The sequence below is a fragment of the Hippocampus guttulatus genome, chromosome 7 (assembly GCF_054856545.1).
Source record: "Hippocampus guttulatus isolate MCC_2025c chromosome 7, RoL_Hgut_1.0, whole genome shotgun sequence".
NCBI classification, from domain to species: Eukaryota; Metazoa; Chordata; class Actinopteri; order Syngnathiformes; family Syngnathidae; genus Hippocampus; species Hippocampus guttulatus.
In genome coordinates this window covers 4,714,223-4,737,883 of record NC_141267.1, presented here as the reverse complement: position 1 = coordinate 4,737,883, position 23,661 = coordinate 4,714,223, and the positions used below count along the sequence as shown (strand labels likewise).

The 23,661-nt window shown below is 43.0% G+C and overlaps 1 protein-coding gene across 1 annotated transcript in view; it reads left to right on the top strand.

The window, feature by feature from the left end:
* Nucleotides 1-23,661, top strand: part of ap1m3 (adaptor related protein complex 1 subunit mu 3) — a 47,181-nt gene that overhangs the window by 8,346 nt on the left and 15,174 nt on the right. The window contains exons 2-7 of the mRNA XM_086114798.1: nt 2,591-2,747; nt 3,130-3,197; nt 4,323-4,453; nt 15,874-16,021; nt 17,601-17,727; nt 22,301-22,443. Of these exons, the coding sequence (XP_085970924.1) occupies nt 2,591-2,747; nt 3,130-3,197; nt 4,323-4,453; nt 15,874-16,021; nt 17,601-17,727; nt 22,301-22,443 (774 nt within the window). The remainder of the gene's footprint in view (nt 1-2,590; nt 2,748-3,129; nt 3,198-4,322; nt 4,454-15,873; nt 16,022-17,600; nt 17,728-22,300; nt 22,444-23,661) is intronic.

Here is a 23,661-nt window from a genome sequence, read left to right as displayed (position 1 = left end):
AGCTTGAATTGGAATCAAATGAACACAAAGAAAGAAGTATACAGTATTCTCATCTTTCATATTGATTGTTTCACCGTCATCCTGCATTCATGCGTCACAAATTCGCTTGTCTCTCGGCTAAACACAAGGTAATTGGCTAGCTGTTGCTGCTCCCTAGCGGTATGATAGGGTACTACATGATTACTTTCTGGGTGATAGACCGCACAGGCATATAAATTGGATATTTTCCCGCGTCACACCACAGGGCAAAACACTGCTATTGATTGTTCAAACTGCTTTGCCAAACCCCAAACTCAATTTTTGGAAAACATATCGCACATACATGTGTGCTAATGACAACATAGCATTTAAGTTTATGCGTATTTTTGTTTTCACCCCGGGTGCGAGTGGCCAAACTCCTTTCGTCTGCCACTGTAACGGTGAGGCAAGTAATGATGTAACAACAAACAAAAGCCTTGATTAACTTTTGTGTATCTGTGTGTGTGTGTGTGTGTGTGATGTAAATCGAATGTGGAAATACTCATTTGGTGTTGGTTTTTAACGGCCAGTTCCCCGCGAATGATTGTTTTTTTTCCACTTGTTATTGGGACATCCATGCGCTTTGCATTCCGCCATGATAGCTTTTTCATCGGCCAAAATACTGTGCGATTAACGACTGCCTGCGGCAGCCAATATCCAAGTGCGCTTTTCAACGACACTACGTCACGGCTCTGCTCCCAGCCAAGACAGAGCAAGTACAGTATGTTTGTGCGTGTTTGCTGCCAGGGCGTCTCGTACAGAAACGTCCCCTGAATTTTCTTTGATACAGCCTGTGGTAATCTTTTATCCAGCCCGCAGCCTCTGGCATAAAATTCATAATATCCGGGCCGTAGCCCTGTTGACCAGCATAGAAAATACACCAGTGTTTTTCAATCTTTTTCGAGCCAAGGCACATTTCTTTCATTGAAAAAAATCCAGCGCCACACCACTACCTGAAAATGTGAAAAAAGCGTATTTTAACAATTAAGTGTTACAATGTTACTATAAGCGTTTTTTTTTTTTTAACATTGAAAAATGACGCGATATTATAACACATTGAATAGGAATCAAATCAACATCAATTCAATATTTGGTGCATTCATTTTAATGGCAATTAAAATATCGTCAATTAGAACTTTAATTTGCACAGGGTCAGGTTGTTTTCTGTGTGACAGCCGGTTCTTTTTCTCCCGGTCATTTGCGCTCTCCTGCAATATTGTGCCAATCCCTTTTCCCATCTTGAGTCTTTGTATAATTCCATCATTCAAATGACTTTTCTGCTGAATGTGTCACTGGAGGTAGTCCAGCTTCCATTTAGTCCATATTTTTCCCTCACAACTTTAGCTTTGTAAAACCTTTTGCAGAGCATACATTTCTCACCCGAAAAAGAAAATATCTCACCCAGTTTCACTGCTTGTTCTTCTATTTGCACATACTGCAACAGCCATTCCAATTTAAAAGAACCGCAGTTCGTTCTTATTTTGATTTCGGGAGTCGACGTATCACATTCACTGACCGGTCGTTTCGCCACGATAAGGCATTAGCATTAGCATCACTTACCACCACCGCACTGTTATTGTTATGCAGCAGAGAACATGCGCAAGTACTGTCAATGCCGTAATTGGCTGCATAGTGTCATTGCATCGTATCGTGTGATTGGCTGGACACCCGTCACTCACTGAATTACACAGCAAATTGATAGATAGAGGGAAAAAAAGTTATATATCTTATTCATTTGCAGTGCGTTCACTGCACTGGATAGATTTTCTTGTGCGCTGAGAGTCTGCGACCAGTGCGCAGTTGCGCAGTTTAGAGGGAACATTGGTGCCGTTGCATCTCCAATGTCAGGCAATAGACTGCACAGGCATACTATATTGGATAATTTCCCTTTTCAAAAATATAACAATTTAATTATGAGCTAAAGTACCAGTATTAGCACTGAAATCAATGTGTCTGAAATCAATTTGCAGTATCTGTCACATTCATTGTCTGATGATCAGATTAGGATTATCTACTATATAATGCTCAATTTACAAGAAGTCTGTCTCGTTTAGGCCTGCTCCGTCTGCATCTTTATGGGAGGGATTGTCAATTCTCGGGTGAGGTAGCCATAATCACACATTTATATGAATATGATGGATTTTGAAAATCTAAATATGAATATTTTGTAGTCTTATAAATCCATTTGCCTGTTTGTAGTGAATGTACAATCCGGATGCCCAGTGCCACCATCGCGTCTCTCCAAGGACTGCCCTGGGAATCTAATTTCTGGGTTTGGGGACGACACTTATCATTGATGGGGGAGAGATTAAGTGTGGGCTGTCATGTGTTGGTCATGTCCATTACAGTATAAATGTTAAGAGTGGCAGCAATACAATTGTCATAAATTGTGTCGCTTACATTTAAAAACAGTTCATATGTTAACATTTGTTATGTGTAGCAGGTTGTAGTGAAGCACCGTGAAGCTGGAGTGCATGGTTACCTCAACCAGAAGCTGTAAATATTTCATGTCACCATTGTGCTTCTCTGACAGTGTCCTTTGCCTCGATATTCTTTCCTGTGATGCATCCAGGTCTTGATTTGCCGCAACTACATGGGAAACATGGATATGAATGAGATTGACCACTTCATGCCATTCCTAATTAAGCGGGAAGAAGAGGCAGAGATGACTCCACTCATCACCCACGGCTCCTCACACTTTCTTTGGATCAAACATAACAACCTTTACTGTATCCGAGTGTGCTTCGTGGTTGTGCGTCTCCATTTTTTTTTTTTTAATGGGGAAAATACTGTTAAGAAATGCTCCTAGCCAGCATCTGGGCCTCATTTTAGTTTCACCACGTAATGCAGCAGCTGCAAAAAAATAGCATCACAACACCATTCTGTTATACACTGCAAGGTGCATGTTTTTGAACATTCAAACCAGTGTTCCATATTATTCATATATAATGGAATTTTGGTTCTAAGTGCTATTCCTAATCAGACAACTGAGCCAATGCACTTCCCCATGGCCATGTTCTCATTTGCTGTATGTGTCAAATCCATTCAGCCATCCATATTCTGCATTTTTCTCTCCAAGTGCAACGATTTCTTAACAGATCTTTTTTTCAGTGGTGGCCATGACCAAAAAGAATGCCAATGCTGCCCTGCTGTATTCCTTCCTTTATAAAATTGTCCAGGTGTGTATCTTTTTGTCTAACTAGCATCCTTTGGTTAATGAGGCCTTTGTCGACAATTTGTCATTGAGCATCTCAGTCAGACTGGTTCAATTATTTCTTCAGTACGACTGTCTAACATTTTGTTTGATGTCCCATTGGATAACAATACATACAGTAGCTTGGTGTTTGTTCGCATCAAAACAATTAATTATTAAAGCAGAGTGGGCTTTCTTTGAATGCCTTTAGATATGTATTTCATGACCACTTTGGAGGAAAAAAAACTCGCAATGCATTCATAAATGTTTCAAGAAATCTCCCCTGAATACATCATTCAAAATACCTTTTCGGCAGTGTATGGTACTTCAAATGTGTGTTTATTAATTCAGAAAATATTGTATTGCTCAAACATTTTTCCATTTTACCCGGGTTTGGTTATTTCTTTTTGGAGTTCTCTCAGAATACTGTGTTCCCAACTAAGAAGTTATTAGTGAAGTATAAATAACACTGTTACTGCTACTTACAATTAAATTAATTACTTACAGACCCTGTCTGTCCCTCTTCCCCTCCCCGTCTCTCAATAGTTGTAAACTAGATGCTTTCATTTATAATCTGTAACTCTTTGATGATGATTTTGTTAAGGATAATTAGAATGTGATTGGCTGGCAACCGGTTCAGGGTGTACCCCGGCTACTACCAAAAGACATTTGGGATAAGGTCCAGCTTGCCCACGATCCTCATGAGGATAGAAAATCGGATGGATGGATGGATCATGAGAATGTGTAGGATGAGACCATGATTATGCCCAGAGCAAATTCTAGAGGAAGCATTTTGTCGTTATTTACTGTAATGACTACCGGTAATTACTCTTTGCATTTCAACATTTTTGAAGCATATAAACTGGATGTTTGAAAACAAAGCAAACAATTTTGATAATGAATAACTAAAAGGAGCAAACACATGTGACGAAGGTTTAGTTGATTAACCCTATTCAGATATCCAGCATTGTAATGTGGAGTACATCACTTGCTTGCAAAAACATGAGATATGCATATCTTAAGTTTTTAACATAACATGTTGAAATAGAAATGTGACAATTACTTTTACCATTTTTTTGTAGGGAAACTGACTTCTTTTATCTCGGTGTAGGTGTTTCAGGAATACTTTAAGGAGCTGGAGGAGGAGAGTATTCGTGACAACTTTGTGACAGTGTATGAGCTGATGGACGAAGTCATGGATTTTGGATTCCCGCAAACAACTGACAGCAAGATTCTCCAAGAGTAAGAAACCGTATTTTAATCACGGTACCTTTTTTTTTTTTCACAACAACAGGAGTGGAAATATGCAGTCTGAACTTAAATGTGACAAAATCTTTTTGGTGCTTATTGTTTTGTGAATGCTGCTTTCCCGGGCGCGTCCTTTTTTGCCTTTGTTGCAACGTCCTGTGCATGTTTTATTAGTAATCTCAGGCGGGGGAAAAAAAAGGACTTATTTGGATCCTGCCTTTGTGCTGCTTGTCTGCATTTGAGTACACCACATTACACAGCCGGCTAAACAGTTGGTTCCCTTTAATTAAAGAAAGAAAACCCACAATAGCCACTTGAATAGCTTGACATTGATAAAAGCAATAATACACACAAAGCTTCTGTGTGGATATATTAGAAGGACATAAAACAAAACTGTCGTTCTGAAGTCACATCAGCTCTAAATTGAACCGGCGAGTAAGGCAAAAGTGGCATTCAAGGAAACGTACATGTACATGCAGTACAGTATGTGGCATTGCATCCAGCAAATCACCAAATACCATAGCAGCCACAAACGTCAGTGATTCTTTTGATGCAAAGTTGACCATTTCTAGACCCTTTTTGAAAACAACAGACAAAGAACGAAGTGGCCCTCTGGCCCCTGCAGACAGCAGAATCATTATTTCAACTATATCACCCAACCCTACTAATCAATCAATTTTATATATGCCAATGTCAGCTTTTATAGATTGATAGAAAGCCCACATTATTTCGGTTTTTGTTATCAATAACATTTAATGCATCAACTGAATTTTTTTTCTGTTTGAGACTCGTAGGTTCCTGTTTATGATCCTATTCGTTTGAACCACAAAGGCGGAGTCCACTAGAAAAAAATAATACAAGTATTTTTTTTTCACTTGCCTGTTACATGGCATTATATAAAAAGTGATTAGCCGTTTTCGCTTATAGCCTACACACATGCACACTGACACAATTAATCCAGTTCCACATTTTGCACTCGCGATCGCTGCTCGTTAAATTATATGTCCGCTAACGTGGCAAAGTACACAATCAGACTTGGATATTCCAGCCATCCATTATCCGAGCCGCTTATCCTAACAAAGGTCACTGGAGCCTATCTTAGCCGTCTTCGAGCAGTAGGCGGGGTACACCCTGAACTGGTTGCCAGCCAATCGCAGGGCACGCTTGGGCATACAAACAACATTCACAGTCACAACTTGAGACAATTTAGTATTCAAATAACATGCCTTGCATGTTTTTGGAATGTGGGAGCAAACTGGAGTACCTGAAGAAAAGCCACAGAGCCATGGGGAGAACATGAATGCTCCACACAGGAAGGCCGGGGCCCGGATTTGAACCCACGACCTCTGCACTGTGAGGCGGATGCGCTAACTAATCGACCTCCATGCCGCCCAGAGTTGGATAGTTACATATTCAATTGATACAATATTTCTTTTATTTATTTTTACATTGTATTGTCTGTACAGTGTCCTTGGGTGGCATGAAAGGCGCTTTTAATATGAAATGTATTATTATTATTAATATTATTCAGAAACGATTTACCATGATGCATATCACATGGCCTTGTGCGCGCAGTCAGAGTTGAAGCGCTTTTGCTATATTATCCACCCCCACATCCCATGTACCATCCAGACCATTAAAACTTGCACCTGCACTAGTGCATGAACGGAAGAAATTTTTACAAGCCCACACTGATAAGTTAGGAGCATTAATGGTGCAGTCTCAAGCACAGTTTCAAGCACTGTACTGGAAAAATCATGTTCTCGTCTGCTCCCGTGGACTTAAACTATACCAACCAAATCCTGTGATTAAAGTTAATGTTGACTCCCATCCCAGGGCGATCCTCTGGGATGGCCGAAAATCTAGCAATCGATAATGTGCACAATCACATCTATATGTGAAGTACGCGTTATGAGCACTACAGTTCAGAATTCATGGAACTATCAGCAATGTTACTGCGTCACACACAAGTCACAGTAACGATTTCATTTTAACAAAGTGCAGCTTAAATTTAATGTAACAGTTAAATAAGACACGCATTCCTTGAAGTGTGGCTCATCCAAATGTATAACTTAGATATGATATTCAGAGGAAATTTGACAGAAAATAGTGTGTTTGAGCTTCAGAGGGTCTGTTGATTATTTTTCATTGTGTATAACAAATGACTTAAGCTACAACAAATAATGGAGCTTTTATCCAGGGACTGAAATGAACTGAGCCACACAGGCAGTGACTGTGCCACTCAAGCATGATGTGTTTATACTCTTAACAGTGGTGTTTCTGTTTTCCCTTGCTCAGAGAGGCAGTTCTGTCCCACGATAGAATTAGTATTTTCGCCATAGCTAGCCTACGGTACCAGCAACGTGTTTCACTCTCAATTCACAGTGCACCCCTCCACCACCACCCCAAACATTCCTCAGGCAATTTCTAGCAGTTGTTTCAAGGTTGGAGTTGTGGTGTCTTCTACATACATTTTTGTATCAGATGATACTTTAATATGTTTAACATGCTGTAGGGCGAATGAAAAATTCAGACATAAACTGGGGCAGTACTTAAGTCTAAAGGCCAAAGCGACAACCACATGGACATCACTGTGGCAATATGGCGCACAGTTTGCATTTATACTTGCGTGCAATCCACACACGTTGTTTTGAAAATGTGTTGCAGTTTCACTCCCAAGTCAGAGGGTATCGCTCGGGCTGGGATTGAATAGGACACCACAGGGTGGAGTTTCCACTTCATTTTATGGGTATTTCTGGTCGCCATTTTTACATTGCAGAACAAGGAACAAAGCAACAACAATGGAGATCGTGCCTGCTAGAACAAAGGCACCTTGATGACTCAATGAAGCATTTAATTGTATTGGGAAACCGATCAAGAAGGCAATGACGGTGGTATGTGCGTTGGTTTCTTTACACCTGTAGATACCATCTACGCAGCCGGCAAACCTAGCTCGCAGCATTGAGGTGTGGTGCCGATCCTCTCCTGCGTGGTGACAAATACATTATCCTTAAAGTGGCCTTGTGTATTGTGGAACAGCATGTGACGAGAGATGATGTGCGCAGCAACGATGTGCGCAGCAAAGATTTCTGACCATTTGTTGCAGACCGGTCACACCGGTGCTGCAAGCTGAACTGAGTTGACCTAGGGCTTCTTCATACTCACAGGGTAGCTAACGATGACTGCGGCAATGCCGAGCACAGTTTGCTTCATTCGCTTCAGTTCAATTGCAAGCCACTCCAAGTCGGAGGCTATCGCTATGGCTGGTATTGACGAGGACGCCACAGGTTGGCCAATTCTGTTACTTTCAGGAACAAGGAACTACGAAACAGCAAAGGAGACCGTGGCTGTGTCCGAATATCCTCCCGCACCACATGTGACACTATAATAGTAGTCCCCTCATTTTGTCTGGCGAGAGCCGACTCAGTCTTTATTCCTCATCGCAAATCATGTGACCACTCTACCTGTCATGACTCACTGGCACATTAAGATCTCTGACTATGTATTGTTACTAAAATATATTTAAACTGCATTTTATTTCCTTTGTTGTAAATATTTTTTTTATAAATCACTCCGGAGCATACGGTACGTCGCACCAGCCAAAAAATGCATAGCAAAGAAGAAAAAAAACATATAGGTCGCACGTGAGTATTAGTCGCATTTTGGGGGAAGATTTATTTGATAAAATCCAACACCAAGAAGATACATCTCAGCTTGAAAGGCAAAACAAAAATAAAATAGAGAACAGCAGGTTGAATTAGTGTAGGATGTGCGAATGTAACATGACGCATAAACAACAAACTGAGAATTCTTTTGAGAAATGCACACTTATGTATGGCAAATGTCAATATCAATCTGTGATGTGTACCAAAGCGACTGTGTACCACACACTGGGTGATGTGAACACCTGAAAAGTATATTGTATATATTTTTTTACTCTTGAAAAATAAGGACCTCGAGAAAAAAGACTGAATTGGGTAATTTTATTTAAACATATGATACTTATACTAATACTAATAAGAGGTCAAAACAACTGTGGGAAAAATAAAATAAACTGGCAAAGATAAAGATGAAATGCCTTTTTAAACATAATGTGCTTAGTCGGGCTGGGCGATAATTATTGATTTTTTTTTTTATCCTGATCGAGCAAGTGTTAGCCAATCAGGATTTAAAAAACGGTGGTATTTTCTAAACATAATAATAAACACAAATCATGACAAGAGGAGCGTCCAATCTGGCCACAACACTCTGTATATAAATAAGATACACCCCAAATACAAAGTGCATGAAAAATACGACTCACCATTGCCACATATTATGCAGCTTGGTGCGTGGGAATCTCCCATTGAGATAAATCCATATTTTAAGCAGGACCCCTGATACTAGGTGTGTTCACACGGCACACATTTGCTCCGGCGCTGCACCAATGTATTTTGTTGCGATATATTTTACACCGCAGCAAATTTTGTGGAGCGTTCACACGTACAAAGCCGCTGAGCGTGTCAGCCCCACTTGCGTTCACACGGCAGTTTCTGCAGTGGAGCAAAACGACAGAAAACAAATGAGCTGTCGTGTTGGTTCTTTTTAAAACCTCTCCTTCTCGGTCTCCGTGCCTTCTGCTCGAGAGTGACCGCCCCCGAAAACGTAAATCAACGATGACTTCAATGACACTCAGAAAAGCAAACACGTAATGCGCCAAACAGAAAATCAAGAGAGGAAATCACAAAATAAATTATATGGGGGGCGGGGGGTTGTGAACACACAACAAAGGAACAAACTACACAAACAACTCCGAGACAGTCCAGTCTCCTACAAAAGGAAAGATGTTACCAGCCAAGTCTTGTGTCGTTATTAAACAAACACATGACGGAAGTCCGACAGAGCACGAAAGCAACGCATTCTCGCCGTACGTAATCAACTCTTCACAAGCATTTGCTCTGGAGCAAATTTAACCCAGTTGCGTTCACACGTGTAGATTTACATCGGTGCTGCTTCGCAAACGAGCATTTGCTCTGGAGCAAATTTTTAAACCACCTCCCTGAGGTGGATCAAATTTGCTCCGGTGTAAGCTGTTTTCCGGTGCTACGCCGGAGCTAATTTGCACATGTGAACGCTCTACTGGGGCAGCCCCGGCATAGCACCGGACCAAATCTTGTTGTGTGAACACCCCTACTGTCTATTAAATGTAGCCTTCTTTTTCTTGAAAGTCATAGGCTCCTCTTTTGTCTCCTGGCTGGGCCTTTTCCCCTTCACAAAGACGTTAGTTACTCATTTTGCTAGCTCTTGGGTTTCATTTTAGCAATAACCTGCCAGGGGACCGAGAAGCGCGCCTTGACCTGCGTCAAGTGCTGTCGTACTGTAGACGGATAGAACAGAGAATCTGGTAATTTTTCAAAATAAAACATCTTTCAAATTCCGAAATGAATAAAACGGAAGTAATGTAAGTTATTCATTCATTCTGTGCGGCCCGATACCAATTGACCCATGGACCGATATCGATCCGCGGCCCGGGGTTGGGGACCACTCAGGGCCTCCTGACTGGTGTCTCCGCAACTAATCGCTGTTCAGCTTGCCAATTTGTTTGAGTATTTCTAAAAACTGTCAGTTGTATGTAAGGAAAAATATTTGTTTTTATTTTTTTTAATGCTTGGGCCCAAAAAAAGGTTTCATCTTTGCAAAATCTGTTTGCGATTGTTCAATTCAGTTGTTTTTGGCTGCATCGCTCGGTGTGCGTCTTACATGTCTTGCTAGAACATTAGTTTCCCTCATTTCGCAGTTAATTTATTCAGACTCAGCCCCCTATTCCTTCTCTTGTGCATACAAACATACCAGCACAAACAACCTCTGTCTGCAGTATGCTTTACAGTTCCTGACCTTTTCATGCACCAACTCGAAGAAGAAAAAACACCCCCACATCATTTCCCTTACATCATAACATCATCATATCTGGTGACAGTAAATACGTGAAGGTGTGTGTGGGATGTGCATCTGACCATTGATCTGTGTGTCTCAGCTTGTTATGTTCATCTGTCAGCAGACTGCCAAGCCCATTGAGAGATCTTCATTAGCATTTCTAAACAACATTTGGGAACAAACGCAACAAAACCGCTTCCCCAAACAGGCTTGTTCACTGTATGCCTTTGATCTCTCAGAATTCCGAAAGTTTCGTTGGCGTCAACACACAAACAAAATGTCCATGCTGGACGAACTGAACCAAAAGATACAGAAACTAGTTTTTGGAACAACCGCTTCCAGTAAATGATGGCGTGATTCTGGTGAGGGAGAGCGAGAGGTGGAAGAGGAAGCGACAAAAGTGGAAAGAGACACACCAAGGTTTGACTTGGTGTGGTTAAATCTTTATAGAATAACAGATTTGGAGTTATGCAGTCAGTTATGGACCATCAGGGCCAGAAAGGCATTCTGTGCTCAACTCACTATCAGAAGCATTGACCTGCTTTACATCTTCAATTGTAATATTTGATACATTAAATTGTATTAATTTATTGAGAACAATTTATTGTGATTATTTTTAGCATTCTTTTGCACTGCTTCCAGTACATACAGTACGTGTCGGATTTCTTTTTTATTTTATTTTATTTTTAAATCATCAGATTTCATCATTTCTGTGCCACCATGTCAATCTAATCTCCCTACGGATTTAAGAATCAGTAGTGCTGGTGATGTAGTTTACAGGTTCTCTCCGGTGCTTTGAATATTATTTATTTATTTACTTATTTTATATCTCTGGACTTTAAAAAAACAAACAAACAAAAAAATCTCCCCAAATCAGACCAAATGGTTTCATGATTTTATATCATTAAAGTAATGATCGACGGACTGTCAACCAAAAAAAGCAACTTACCTTTGCTGTCACAAGACAAATATCCAGCCAACATGCTTCCCCCATATGGACACAAAGAAATTATAAGACTACAGGCTTGTCACAGCATCAAAAGGCCTCCCTCTTTGCAATCAAGTAATTCACGATATTGTGATAGCTCACTTCGGGAAACAAACTGGATTCATTTGACCAGTCTGACTTTGAAAGTTGAAAGAGGTGGCATTTTCTCATCGTCTTTCTCTCCAGTCAAGTTCAGTTTTTCTACATATTGACCTTGAACGACCGGTTCCAATGTGTCAATGTAATCGACAGGTGTTCAAATAGTGACCTTTTTCACGCAACTCAGCATAAGTAGACCGTTGACCGATAACACTAACAATGGATAAGGCTTATTTTCATGTTTTTCTACCGCATGCATGCTCTCAAATATGGCGCCCGAAACCAAGTCTTTTTTTTTTTTCGAGTTGGGCCACAAAGGTTTGAAAGTGAACATAGTCTTATATTCTTTCACTAAATTCACAGGACATCCTTTAACTGTGTGGTTCTTCAATTGATACACTCCCAGACTCCATCAGATTGGCTCTGTCACACAGTGAAAATCCATCCATCCATCCATCCATCTTCTACCGCTTATCCGGGGCCGGGTCGCGGGGGCAACAGCTTTAGCAGGGAAGCCCAGACTTCCCTCTCCCTAGCTACTTCTTCCAGCTCTCCCCGGGGGATCCCGAGGCGTTCCCAGGCCAGCTGGGTGACATAGTCACTCCAGCGTGTCCTGGGTCTTCCTCGGGGTCTCCTCCCAGTGGGACATGCCCGGAACACCTCACCAGGGAGGCGTTCAGGAGGCATCCGAATCAGATGCCCAAGCCACCTCATCTGGCTCCTCTCGATGTGGAGGAGAAGCGGCTCGACTCTGAGCCCCTCCCGGATGACCGAGCTTCTCACCTTATCTCTAAGGGAGAGCCCGGACACCCTGCGGAGAAAACTCATTTCGGCCGCTTGTATCCGGGATCTCGTTCTTTCGGTCACGACCCATAGCTCGTGACCATAGATGAGGGTTGGAACGTAGATCGACCGGTAAATTGAGAGCTTCGCCCTTCGGCTCAGCTCCTTCTTCACCACGACAGACCGATACAACGTCCGCATCACAGCAGACGCTGCACCGATCCGCCTGTCGATCTCTCGCTCCCTCCTGCCCTCACTCGTGAACAAGACCCCAAGATACTTAAACTCCTCCACTTGGGGCAAGATCTCTCCCCCGACCCGGAGGGGGCACTCCACCCTTTTCCGACTGAGGACCATGGTTTCAGATTTGGAGGTGCTGATTTTCATCCCAACCGCTTCACACTCGGCTGCGAAACGCTCCAGTGAGAGTTGGAGAGCCCCGTTTGAAGGAGCCAACAGCACCACATCATCTGCAAAAAGCAGGGATGCAATACTGAGGCCACCAAAACGGACGCCCTCAACGCTTCGGCTGCGCCTAGAAATTCTGTCCATAAAGATTGTGAACAGAATCGGCGACAAAGGGCAGCCTTGGCGGAGTCCTACCCTCACTGGAAACGATTCCGACTTACTGCCGGCAATGCGAACCAAACTCTGACATCGGTGGTATAGTGACCGAATAGCCCGTATCAGGGGGTTCGGTACCCCATACCCACGAAGCACCCCCCACAGAACTCCCCGAGGGACACGGTCAAACGCCTTCTCCAAGTCCACAAAACACATGTAGACTGGTTGGGCGAATTCCCACATACCCTCGAGGACCCTGCTAAGGGTGTAGAGCTGGTCCACTGTTCCACGGCCGGGACGAAAACCACACTGCTCCTCCTCAATCTGAGGCTCGACTTCCTGACGGACCCTCCTCTCCAGCACCCCTGAATAGACCTTACCAGGGAGGCTGAGGAGTGTGATCCCTCTGTAGTTGGAACACACCCTCCGGTCCCCCTTTTTAAAAAGAGGGACTACCACCCCGGTCTGCCAATCCAGAGGCACTCTCCCCGTTGACCACGCGATGTTGCAGAGGCGTGTCAACCAGGACAGCCCCACAACATCCAGAGCCCTGAGGAACTCCGGGCGGATCTCATCCACCCCTGGGGCCCTGCCACCGAGGAGCTTTTTAACCACATCGGTGACTTCAACCACAGAGATAGGAGAGCCCACCTCAGGGTCCTCAGACTCTGCTTCCTCCAAGGAAGACGTGTTGGTGGAGTTGAGGAGGTCTTCGAAGTACTCTGCCCACCGGTTCACAACGTCCCGAGTCGAAGTCAGCAGTGCCCCATCCCCACTGTACACAGTGTTAGTGGTGCACTGCTTCCCCCTCCTGAGACGTCGGATGGTGGACCAGAATTTCCTCGAAGCCGTCCGGAAGTCGGCTTCCATGGCCTCACCGAACTCTTCCCACGCTCGGGTTTTTGCCTCGGCGACCACCGAAGCTGCGTTCCGCTTGGCCAGTCGATACCCGTCAGCTGCCTCTGGGGTCCCACAGGCCATAAAGGCTCGATAGGACTCCTTCTTCAGCTTGACGGCATCCCTTACTGCTGGTGTCCACCAGCGAGTACGAGGGTTGCCGCCACGACAGGCACCAACCACTTTACGGCCACAACTCAGATTGGCCGCCTCAACAATAGAGGCACGGAACATGGTCCACTCGGACTCAATGTCCCCCGTCTCCCCCGGAACATGGGAAAAGCTCTGTCGGAGGTGGGAGTTGAAACTCCTTCTGACAGGGGATTCCGCCAGACGCTCCCAACAAACCCTCACAATACGTTTGGGTCTGCCAGGACGGACCGGCATCTTTCCCCACCATCGGAGCCTACTCACCACCAGGTGGTGATCAGTTGACAGCTCCGCCCCTCTCTTCACCCGAGTGTCCAAAACATGCGGCCGCAAATCCGATGATACAACCACAAGGTCGATCATCGAACTACGGCCCAGGGTGTCCTGGTGCCAAGTGCACATATGGACACCCTTATGTTTGAACAAGGTGTTCGTTATGGACAGTCCGTGACGAGCACAGAAGTCCAATAACAAAACACCACTCGAGTTCTGATCGGGGGGGCCGTTCCTCCCAATCACGCCCCTCCAGGTCTCACTGTCATTGCCCACGTGAGCATTGAAGTCCCCCAGCAGAACAAGGGAGTCCCCAGCAGGAGTACTCTCCAGCACACCCTCCAAGGACTCCAAAAAGGGTGGGTATGCTGAGCTGCCGTTTGGTGCATATGCACAAACAACAGTCAGGACCCGTCCCCCCACCCGAAGGCGGAGGGAAGCAACCCTCTCGTCTACCGGTGTGAACCCCAATGTACAGGCACTGAGCCGGGGTGCAATGAGTATGCCCACACCTGCTCTGCGCCTCTCACCATGAGCAACTCCAGAGTGGAAGAGAGTCCAACCCCTCTCGAGAGAACTAGTACCAGAACCCAGGCTGTGTGTGGAGGCAAGTCCGACTATATCCAGTCGGAACTTCTCTACCTCACACACCAGCTCGGGCTCCTTCCCTGCCAGAGAGGTGACATTCCATGTCCCAAGAGCTAGCTTCTGCAGCCGAGGATCGGACCGCCAGGGTCCCCGCCTTTGGCTGCCGCCCAGCTCGCATTGCACCCGACCCCTTTGACCCCTCCCACGGGTGGTGAGACCATGAGAAGGAGGACCCACGTTGCCTCTTCGGGCTGAGCCCGGCCGGGCCCCATGGGTGTAGGCCCGGCCACCAGGCGCTCGCCAACGAGCCCCACCTCCAGGCCTGGCTCCAGAGGGGGGCCCCGGTGACCCGCGTCCGGGCAAGGGAAACTGAGTGCCATCGATTTTGTCTGTCATAAGGGGTTTTGTGAGCCGTGCTTTGTCTGGTCCCTCACCTAGGACCTGTTTGCCATGGGTGACCCTGCCAGGGGCATAAAGCCCCAGACAACTTAGCTCCTAGGATCATTGGGACACACAAACCCCTCCACCACGGTAAGGTGACGGCTCCCGGAGAGGCACAGTGAAAATATGCATTTTAATGTTGCAAAAGTGACATCCTGCAATGAGGACGACAGGGCCTTAGAAATGACAACTCTGTACACAGAGCAAGCAACTGGTTACTGCACATCCTGTTGTTAAATTATTAAATTAAACTGTTTAAAAATGCAAAGGGGTTCCTGGTTGCCCCAAATAATGTTTTTAAAATAAGATCTTTATTTATTGGTCTCCCATTGGGATTTTTGTTTATGTCATTTGATTTTAATTAATGAAACAAATGCATGAAATGCAACAATGGTTTAATGCTAATCACTACACTGCATTTAATTACACCAATAATCTGCATACAATTCAAATTAGTTTGAGTCGAAATAATATTAACATAAATGTATAGATAGCTTCTTGATAGTCTAATGCATGTTGCAATGAAAATAGATGTGAGTAGAATAGTTATAGAATAGAATTGCTGTTTTTAATTCACCTCATATTAAGCCTTGTTTGTTAATGTGGAAAACAAATGCCATTGGTCCCCAAGAAGAGATTACATTTTGTGACAGGTTTCTGTGCTGGATTACTGACTGATTACAAACCAGCATCATAGACTTTCTTTTGTTTCTTTTAGGTACATTACCCAGGAGGGTCATAAACTCGAGATTGGGGCTGTTCGACCTCCTGCCACTGTCACCAATGCTGTGTCTTGGAGGTCAGAGGGCATCAAGTACAGGAAGAATGAGGTCTTTATGGATGTCATTGAGTCAGTAAATCTTTTGGTGAGGACACACTTTTTTTTATGTTCTGAAAATGTCCTTTGTGATGAAAAAAAGAATTTAAATTTGAGAATTCTCTGGAAACATTCTGCTCATGTATATACAGTAGTAGCACAACCACAATTGTACCACAAAATGAAAGCAATTAGCTTAAATTGAACACAAAATTAATCAAATAACAGTTGAACCTTCTTCAATGTCAAATTATCTAAGTAGCTAGCTTCTGTAGCTATCCATCTATGTACTGTATGTGAGGTGTTGCCTCCAGGGACCATTCAAAAACAGCTATTGTTTCACATGGCCTTCAGTCCATCCATCCATCTTTCTATACATCCATCGATATCTGCAGCATGGCGCACATTTGGCGAGCACGTCTGCCTCACAGTTCTTGTGCTTGGGATTTGAATTGGTGGTGCTCGGGCTTCCCCCGGCATTCGAAACCCATGCATATTAAACAACTAAAGGACAGAAAGGACCAGACAAACATAAAAATATATATCAGATAGGTTTGTGTTTGTTTGAATTTTTTTTTAGAAATGTATTTGGTGTGGAGTACCGTATTTTCACGACCATTTGGCGCACCGTATTGTTGGGCGCAGTCTCAGTAACGGGTGCTATTTCTGTATTTGACACATACACAAAACGCACTGTATTATTGGGCGCAGCCAGGCATGGTAAAACATACGCCAGCTTAAACACACGCCATGCATGCATGCACGCTAAAAACACGTTAGCTTGAAGCATACGGTAGCATGCATGCATGCTAAAACATACCAGGTATGTTAGCTTAAAGCATACGGTAGCTGGTAAGACATACGGACACACGCTAAAAACACGTTTTTAAAAAGGCAACGGAAGCAAAACTGAGTTCGGTTGTACTTTATTTAGCCATTTTACAATGTACTCACGCAACTGGTACCTGCTAGGGGCGTGCCTTTAGCGTCCTCTTACACGATCACCCTTCACTCATTGGCGACTGGTACCTGTTGTCTGTTTGTTTGAGTGGGTGTTGGCGAATGCACATGTCAATCAGTGTTGGGCAGAACCGTCCGTTTATGTTACAATTGGTTCCTGCTAATAATCACCACTAGATGGCATAGGAACTCTAACAGGGAAACAAGTCAATGGGGACTATAAAGAGATTGTAACTCCTTACATAAGGCGCATCGGATAAGGGGGCCCACTGTCGGCTTTTGAGAAAATGTCATGCTTTTAGGTGCGCCTTATACTGCGGAAAATACAGTACTTGTTTGTCTCTATGTGCCCCACGATTGGTTGGCGCCCAGTTCAGCGTGTATTTGAATTTGTCACTTCAGTAACAAAAGGAATTGACTCCCCTCAGATATATTATTTTTGAATACACTGGCCAGTCTTCTCCAGTTTATCACAGTAAAATGGAAAAGGTGTTGTCTGTAAAAATCATAAAAAAGGCTTTTCGTATTTGGTGGTTTTAACAAACATTTTTTGTCTTTTCTCCATTTTTGTTTGTTATGAAATGTTGATTGGAGCATTCTGTTGTCACCGTGTAAATGAAACTTTTTTTTTAACTAATGTATAATTCCTTATCTGTTTTTTCTTACAGGTGAATGCCACTGGCAATGTCCTGCAAAGTGAAATAGTGGGCTGCATTAAGCTTAAAGTAATCCTTTCAGGGATGCCTGAACTCAGACTGGGCCTCAATGATAAAGTGCTGTTTGAAATTACAGGCAGTAAGTAACAGTGCATAAGTGTCACTATCTTCAGGCATTTGTATATGTAGACGGATGTATTAGGTCAGTAGTACTCAATGGTTGTCAACCAGAATCTTCAGTAGTTTGTCTTCGCTTGAGGTCAGTGGTCCCCAAACACCGGTCCATGGACCAGTAATGTGACACGGCCCATTCGGGAAAGGGCCGCACAAAGACGGACCTGCGAGCTGTGAGCAAATTTACTCCATCAGATGGGGCAGAAATGTGCGTGACTGTAGCCAATCAGAGTCCCCCTTCTAACATTGGTTTGAAAGTTGAAATAAACATGATTCGCTATATTTGCAGCTGATGGGCAGCTATGACTTCTGAAGATGAAGTTATTTTGACAAGAGAAATTCAGTTGCTCCCCTAGCGGTATATCCAGAGCGACGTGGAGGAGGAAGCTATTGCGCGTGGTATGTCATCAGAAACATGTCAATACAACAAACCTGTTGAATCATTTGAACAAGAAGAACCCAAGTGATCAAGTGGAAAGCATGAAAATGCGAGCCAAGTTTGCACATCCTGCCCATGTAAACATTAGCAGTTAGGGCACTTATAACGAGCAGGCAGCCACCGGATGAAAGCAGCAATCACTCGTGTCATATTTTGATCAATCACAATTGCAAGGAGCAATGATGCTAACACCATATGTACGATCATAACTTTAAAATTATTATGTTTCCCTTATAAGCCGTATTAATTATTCCTGATTGGTCTTTTTCTTTATAGTTCATTGAGTTATTTTATTTTATTCTGCACGGAGCAAGATGCTAACGCCATATGTACGATCATAACTTTAAAATTATTATGTTTCCCTTATAAGCCGTATTAATTATTCCTGATTGGTCTTTTTCTTTATAGTTCATTGAGTTATTTTATTTTATTCTGCACAGAGCAAGATGCTGACGCCATATGTACGATCATAACCTTAAAATGATTATGTTTCCCTTATAAGCCGTATTAATTATTCCTGATTGGTCTTTTTCTTTATAGTTCATTGAGTTATTTTACATTCTACATGTGTTGTACAGTATAATAACAGTGTTTGAAATGAATGAAAAAAAACATCTATGTTCATGAAATGTTTATTCATTCATTCATTGTCCGATCCGCTTATACTCACAAGGGTCGTGGTGGGTGCTGGAGCCTATCCCAGCTGTCTTTGGGCAGTAGGCGGGGGACACCCTGAAACGGTTGCCAGCCAATTGCAGGGCACACAGAGACGAACAACCATCCACGCTCACACTCACACCTAGGGAGAATTTCGAGAGTTCAATAGGCCTGCCATGCATGTTTTTAGAATGTGGGAGGAAACCAGAGTACCCGGAGAAAGCCCACGCAGGCCTGGAGAGAACATACAAACTTCACACATGGAGGCCGGAACTGGAATAGCACTCTGCACTGTGAGGTCGACGCGCTAACAACTGGACCACCGGGCCGCCCGTGAAACGTTTAAATACTCTATAATTATATATTTTTGTCAGTACCAGTGCTTTAAAAGTGGCAATTTAAAAGCAATGAAAAAAATGGTTGGCAGTCCACGGACAGCATGTACTTGTCTCAACTGGTCTGTGACACAAAAAAGGTTGGGGACCACTGCTTTACGTAATGGATGATGTTTTGGGGTACATCTGACGAGCCCAGGACAGGCAGTGTAAATGCCACCAGACATTGGAATTACTTAAAGTATTCCGGAGTAGTTCTGGAATTCTGGCCTTTTTCCCTGTGAGGAGTGTTGCAGAGCCTATTCACAATTTCCATCATTTAACACTGCCCCCTTCTGGATAAGATCTGCACAGACAGGAAGCTGAGTCATTTAATTCCTTTGTCGAAATACTTGCACTAAAAGTACACAAGAGTCAAATTAGTACTTTGATAATGATCACAGAAAGCAAGTTCTTTAACTGCCATTCAGCCGGGTCTTCACAAAATTTTACATAAAATCTATAACTTGTACACCAGGGATGGGCAACTTTGGTGCATTTTTCACAAAAGTTAATTCACTCAAAATTGTAATATTAATTTAGTTCATTGTTTGTCCTGCATTTCATTCCAAATCTGTTGAAAACTTATCCGGACTACCCAGGTAATTTAAGACACGGTGTAAGTACAACCAAGCCATCTCTGCCATCCAGTGGTGAATGGTGATATTATGACATAAAACTACAGCTGACCGCTGCATACTTGCGATTCGGCACCTACAGATTTTGCATCTGATATAAAATATTTGTTTTCAATATTTTAAAAAGCATATATTGGGGGTATTTTATAATTGTCCATTCCAGTGGAAATCATACAATGAATGATGTTTTTTTGGTTTGGTTTTGTTTTTTGATCAAGGGCCACTCTGAGTGTGGCCAGGAACCGAATGTGGTGCGTGAGCTGCCAGTTCCTGTTGTTCACAGTTATTTATGTTTTAGAGTCATGATAATAATAATAATAATAATAATATAAATTAGAATTACTCAACAATTTTCATCCTGCTGCATTTGACTCAATATATTTTAAGTGAAAACAGTCAGCATGAGCAGATATGCAATATAATTAACACCAACCGCTAACATTCAACTAGCCTTAGAAAACACTGCGATCTGTTTTACTGTAGTTTTTTTCTGGCTACTTTTGCGTTTCATGTGTCTGTATTAAAAACATAAGACCAGCTGAGAACAAAGCAGATCCACAGGGGACACTGTCACATCTTCTGCTCTCCCTGAGCTAGTGCACGGATGCACATGTACAGACTTGTGTCTTGTTATTGCCCCGCAGGTCCAAGCAGTGACAGAACACGTCTCAAATTACCTTTACTTCTTAGCTTTGCCAGAATACTTGCCTTGATAATGCATTTGTGAGTTCCTAACAGAGAAAGAGAGAATTGGTTCATATGTGTTGCCCTGGTTGGTATTCATTAAAAGAGCAGCTCCAAATCCCTCACTCCAAAGGTGGCATCGCACACATACTGTACAGTATGCATGCATGCAAAAAAAAAACAACAACTGTATTTTGAAACAAGCATGCAACACCAGACATCGAGCCTGTGTACATGTAAACCTTCTTGTCAGACCAACAAAACAAATTCATCAATGACAGCAGGTGGCACACATTTTTGTTGACTTCAAATGGGGGAGGGGTGGATTTAACTGAAGGCACACAGTTTTTTCCACGACTCAGCACCCACCATCAACTACAGCAGGGCTGTAGAGGAGCATTGGGCTTAATTCTCCAGCTGAACACGAGTGCCATCATGGCAGAGGTCACTTTTTAACAGCTTTTTTGCATTAATGGTGCATTTCCAATCTACTCATCAGAATCAATGTCGGTAAAAGATGACAAAATCTCCTGAGGTTTGTCTCTGTATGCCTTTTCATGTTCAGAGATTGATTGATCAGCATAGAATGGAACATTCTATTTGTCACTTTTGGTTTGAAATTGTTGTCTGTCTATTTAGTTTACAGAGTGGTTATTTAAGTGGTCGCTCCTTAAGACTTTCTATAACTCGGTGGTGGCCTCGGCCATCCATTATGGCATTGTCTGCTGGTCAGGTAGCATCTCAGCCCGGGTTTTTACTTTGCTTTTACTTTGTATTCTTGTCTTTTTTTCGATTAACATCTCTTAAATTACGGGTGTCAAACTCAAGGCTGATCCGGCCCGCCACCTCACTTAATGTGGCCCGCAAAAGCAAATCAAACATGTCAACTTCCATGATGTTAGCTAAAATCTGTACCAAAATTTAAAATTCTCATCTGTAATAAATAAGAAGGATATCATAAGCATTTTCTTGATACCAAAACCCGATATGACAGTAACGTCAACAAAAGTGGAGGAAACCGTGATTCTTGACTTCTTTATATGGTTTCAGTCATAATGACCCTCCAAGGGAAACGGTAACTAAAATATGGCCCATGACAAAAATTTGTTTGACACCCCTATCTTAAATGAATGGATGAGGGGAAAAATAGTGGGCATGAATACACAGGTATTTATACCCAAACAAGAAACAAATGTCTTTGGCTGGCTGACAGCTTACTTACAGGGACACATTTGCTTGTCAAGTCGTTTCGGAAAAAAATATGTTTTGTCATGACAGTGTCAAAACAGTCGAGGTGTGTTTGTGTGGGTTTTGAAGGCACATTGTGGCTGTGCTTGAGAGTGAAATACAGTCATTACACAGTTGATGAAAGACAAAAGCAGATGGTAGCGCACTGTGTCATGATTTTGTGTGTGTATATAGATCATCTCTTCTCTGTAGCTTCATTAAATAAATCAAATCACCATCATGGAATGCTTGCCTGTATATATGATGTAGTTAGTTATGGCTGAGGCATATTTTTGGTGTGTGTGTGTGTGTGTGTGTGTGTGTGTGTGTGTGTGTGTGTGTGTGTGTGTGTGTGTGTGTGTGTGTGTGCGTGCGTGCGTGCGTGCGTGTTGTGCACGCCGCTAGGGAGCAAGAGGTATGGGTGCTAAATGGTGTCTTGATTGCCTTGACCTTGTTTTAAAGGAGTACAAGTCTCACTGTTCTGTTTGTTTTGTGCATCGTTTGTGTTGTGTGTCTCAGGAGACAAGAGTAAAACTGTGGAGCTCGAGGACGTCAAGTTTCATCAGTGTGTCCGTCTGTCGCGCTTCCAGAATGACCGCACAATTTCTTTCATTCCCCCGGATGGCGAGAGCGAGCTCATGTCTTACCGGCTCAACACAATGGTGAGCTTGGCTCACACAAATAAACGGACACACGGCTTTATTTCCATATTAATATAGACACAAATTAATTTGATTGAATAAACATTGAGCTCTGAAAATTTGAGTCTTTAGTCCAAGGTTTGCCCACTAAGTGACCCACTCCCTTTATTTATTGATTAATTTAAAAATATTTCTTCATAGGTACAATATATGAATGTGTTCCTTGCAGAACTGCATGAATATATTAGTATAAATACACTACAATACATCCTGATTTATATAGCGCTTTCACAAAAGCTTCAGCTGTAACAAAGCACTTTACAAAACAGTTAACCTAAAGTAAGTAATAAACACAACATAAAAACACGGACAGTCGTGAAATCTTAACCACTTTTCCCTCATACACTTTGTAGTTTGAGGCAGTTCTAGATGAAAGTGTACTGGTGTACATTTTACGTCTTTATTTAACTTGGAATTTGATTGGGAATCAGCCAAGGGGTGGAGTTAGGACAGGAGCTGCAAATAGTGAGCCATGCATACACCTTCCAATTATTACCGTATATATACAGTAATATATATATATATATATATACAGTACATATACCTGTATATATACATATAAATATTTATATCTATCTATCTAGCTATATATATATATATATATATCAATCCTCATCTCACCCCTTGGGTGGTGTCCATCCCCCATTCAGCTCGAGTCCTCTACCAGAGGCCAGGAAGCTTGAGGGTTCTGCGCAGCATCCTTGCTGTTCCCAGCACTGCGCTTTTCTGGACTGAGATGTCCGATGTTGTTCCCGGGATCTGTTGCAACCACTCATCCAGTTTGGGGGGTCATTGCCCCGAGTGCTCCGCCCACCACAGGCACGACTGTCTGTCACCTTTACCTTCCAGGCTCTCTCCAGCTCCTCTCTGAGCCCTTGGTATTTCTCGAGTTTCTCGTGTTCCTTCTTTCTGATGTTTCCATCACTTGGGACCGCTACATCCACTACAACGGCTTTCCTCTGCCCTTTATCTATGATGACGATATCTGGTTGGTTCGCCATTACCATCTTGTCAGTCTGGATCTGGAAGTCCCACAGGATCTTCGCTCTGTCATTCTCCACCACCTTCTGACGTGTTTCCCATTTTGACCTTGGGGTTTCCAGTCCATACTCCGCACAGATGTTTCGGTAGACTATGCTAGCCACCTGGTTATGACGTTCCATGTAGGCTTTCCCTGCC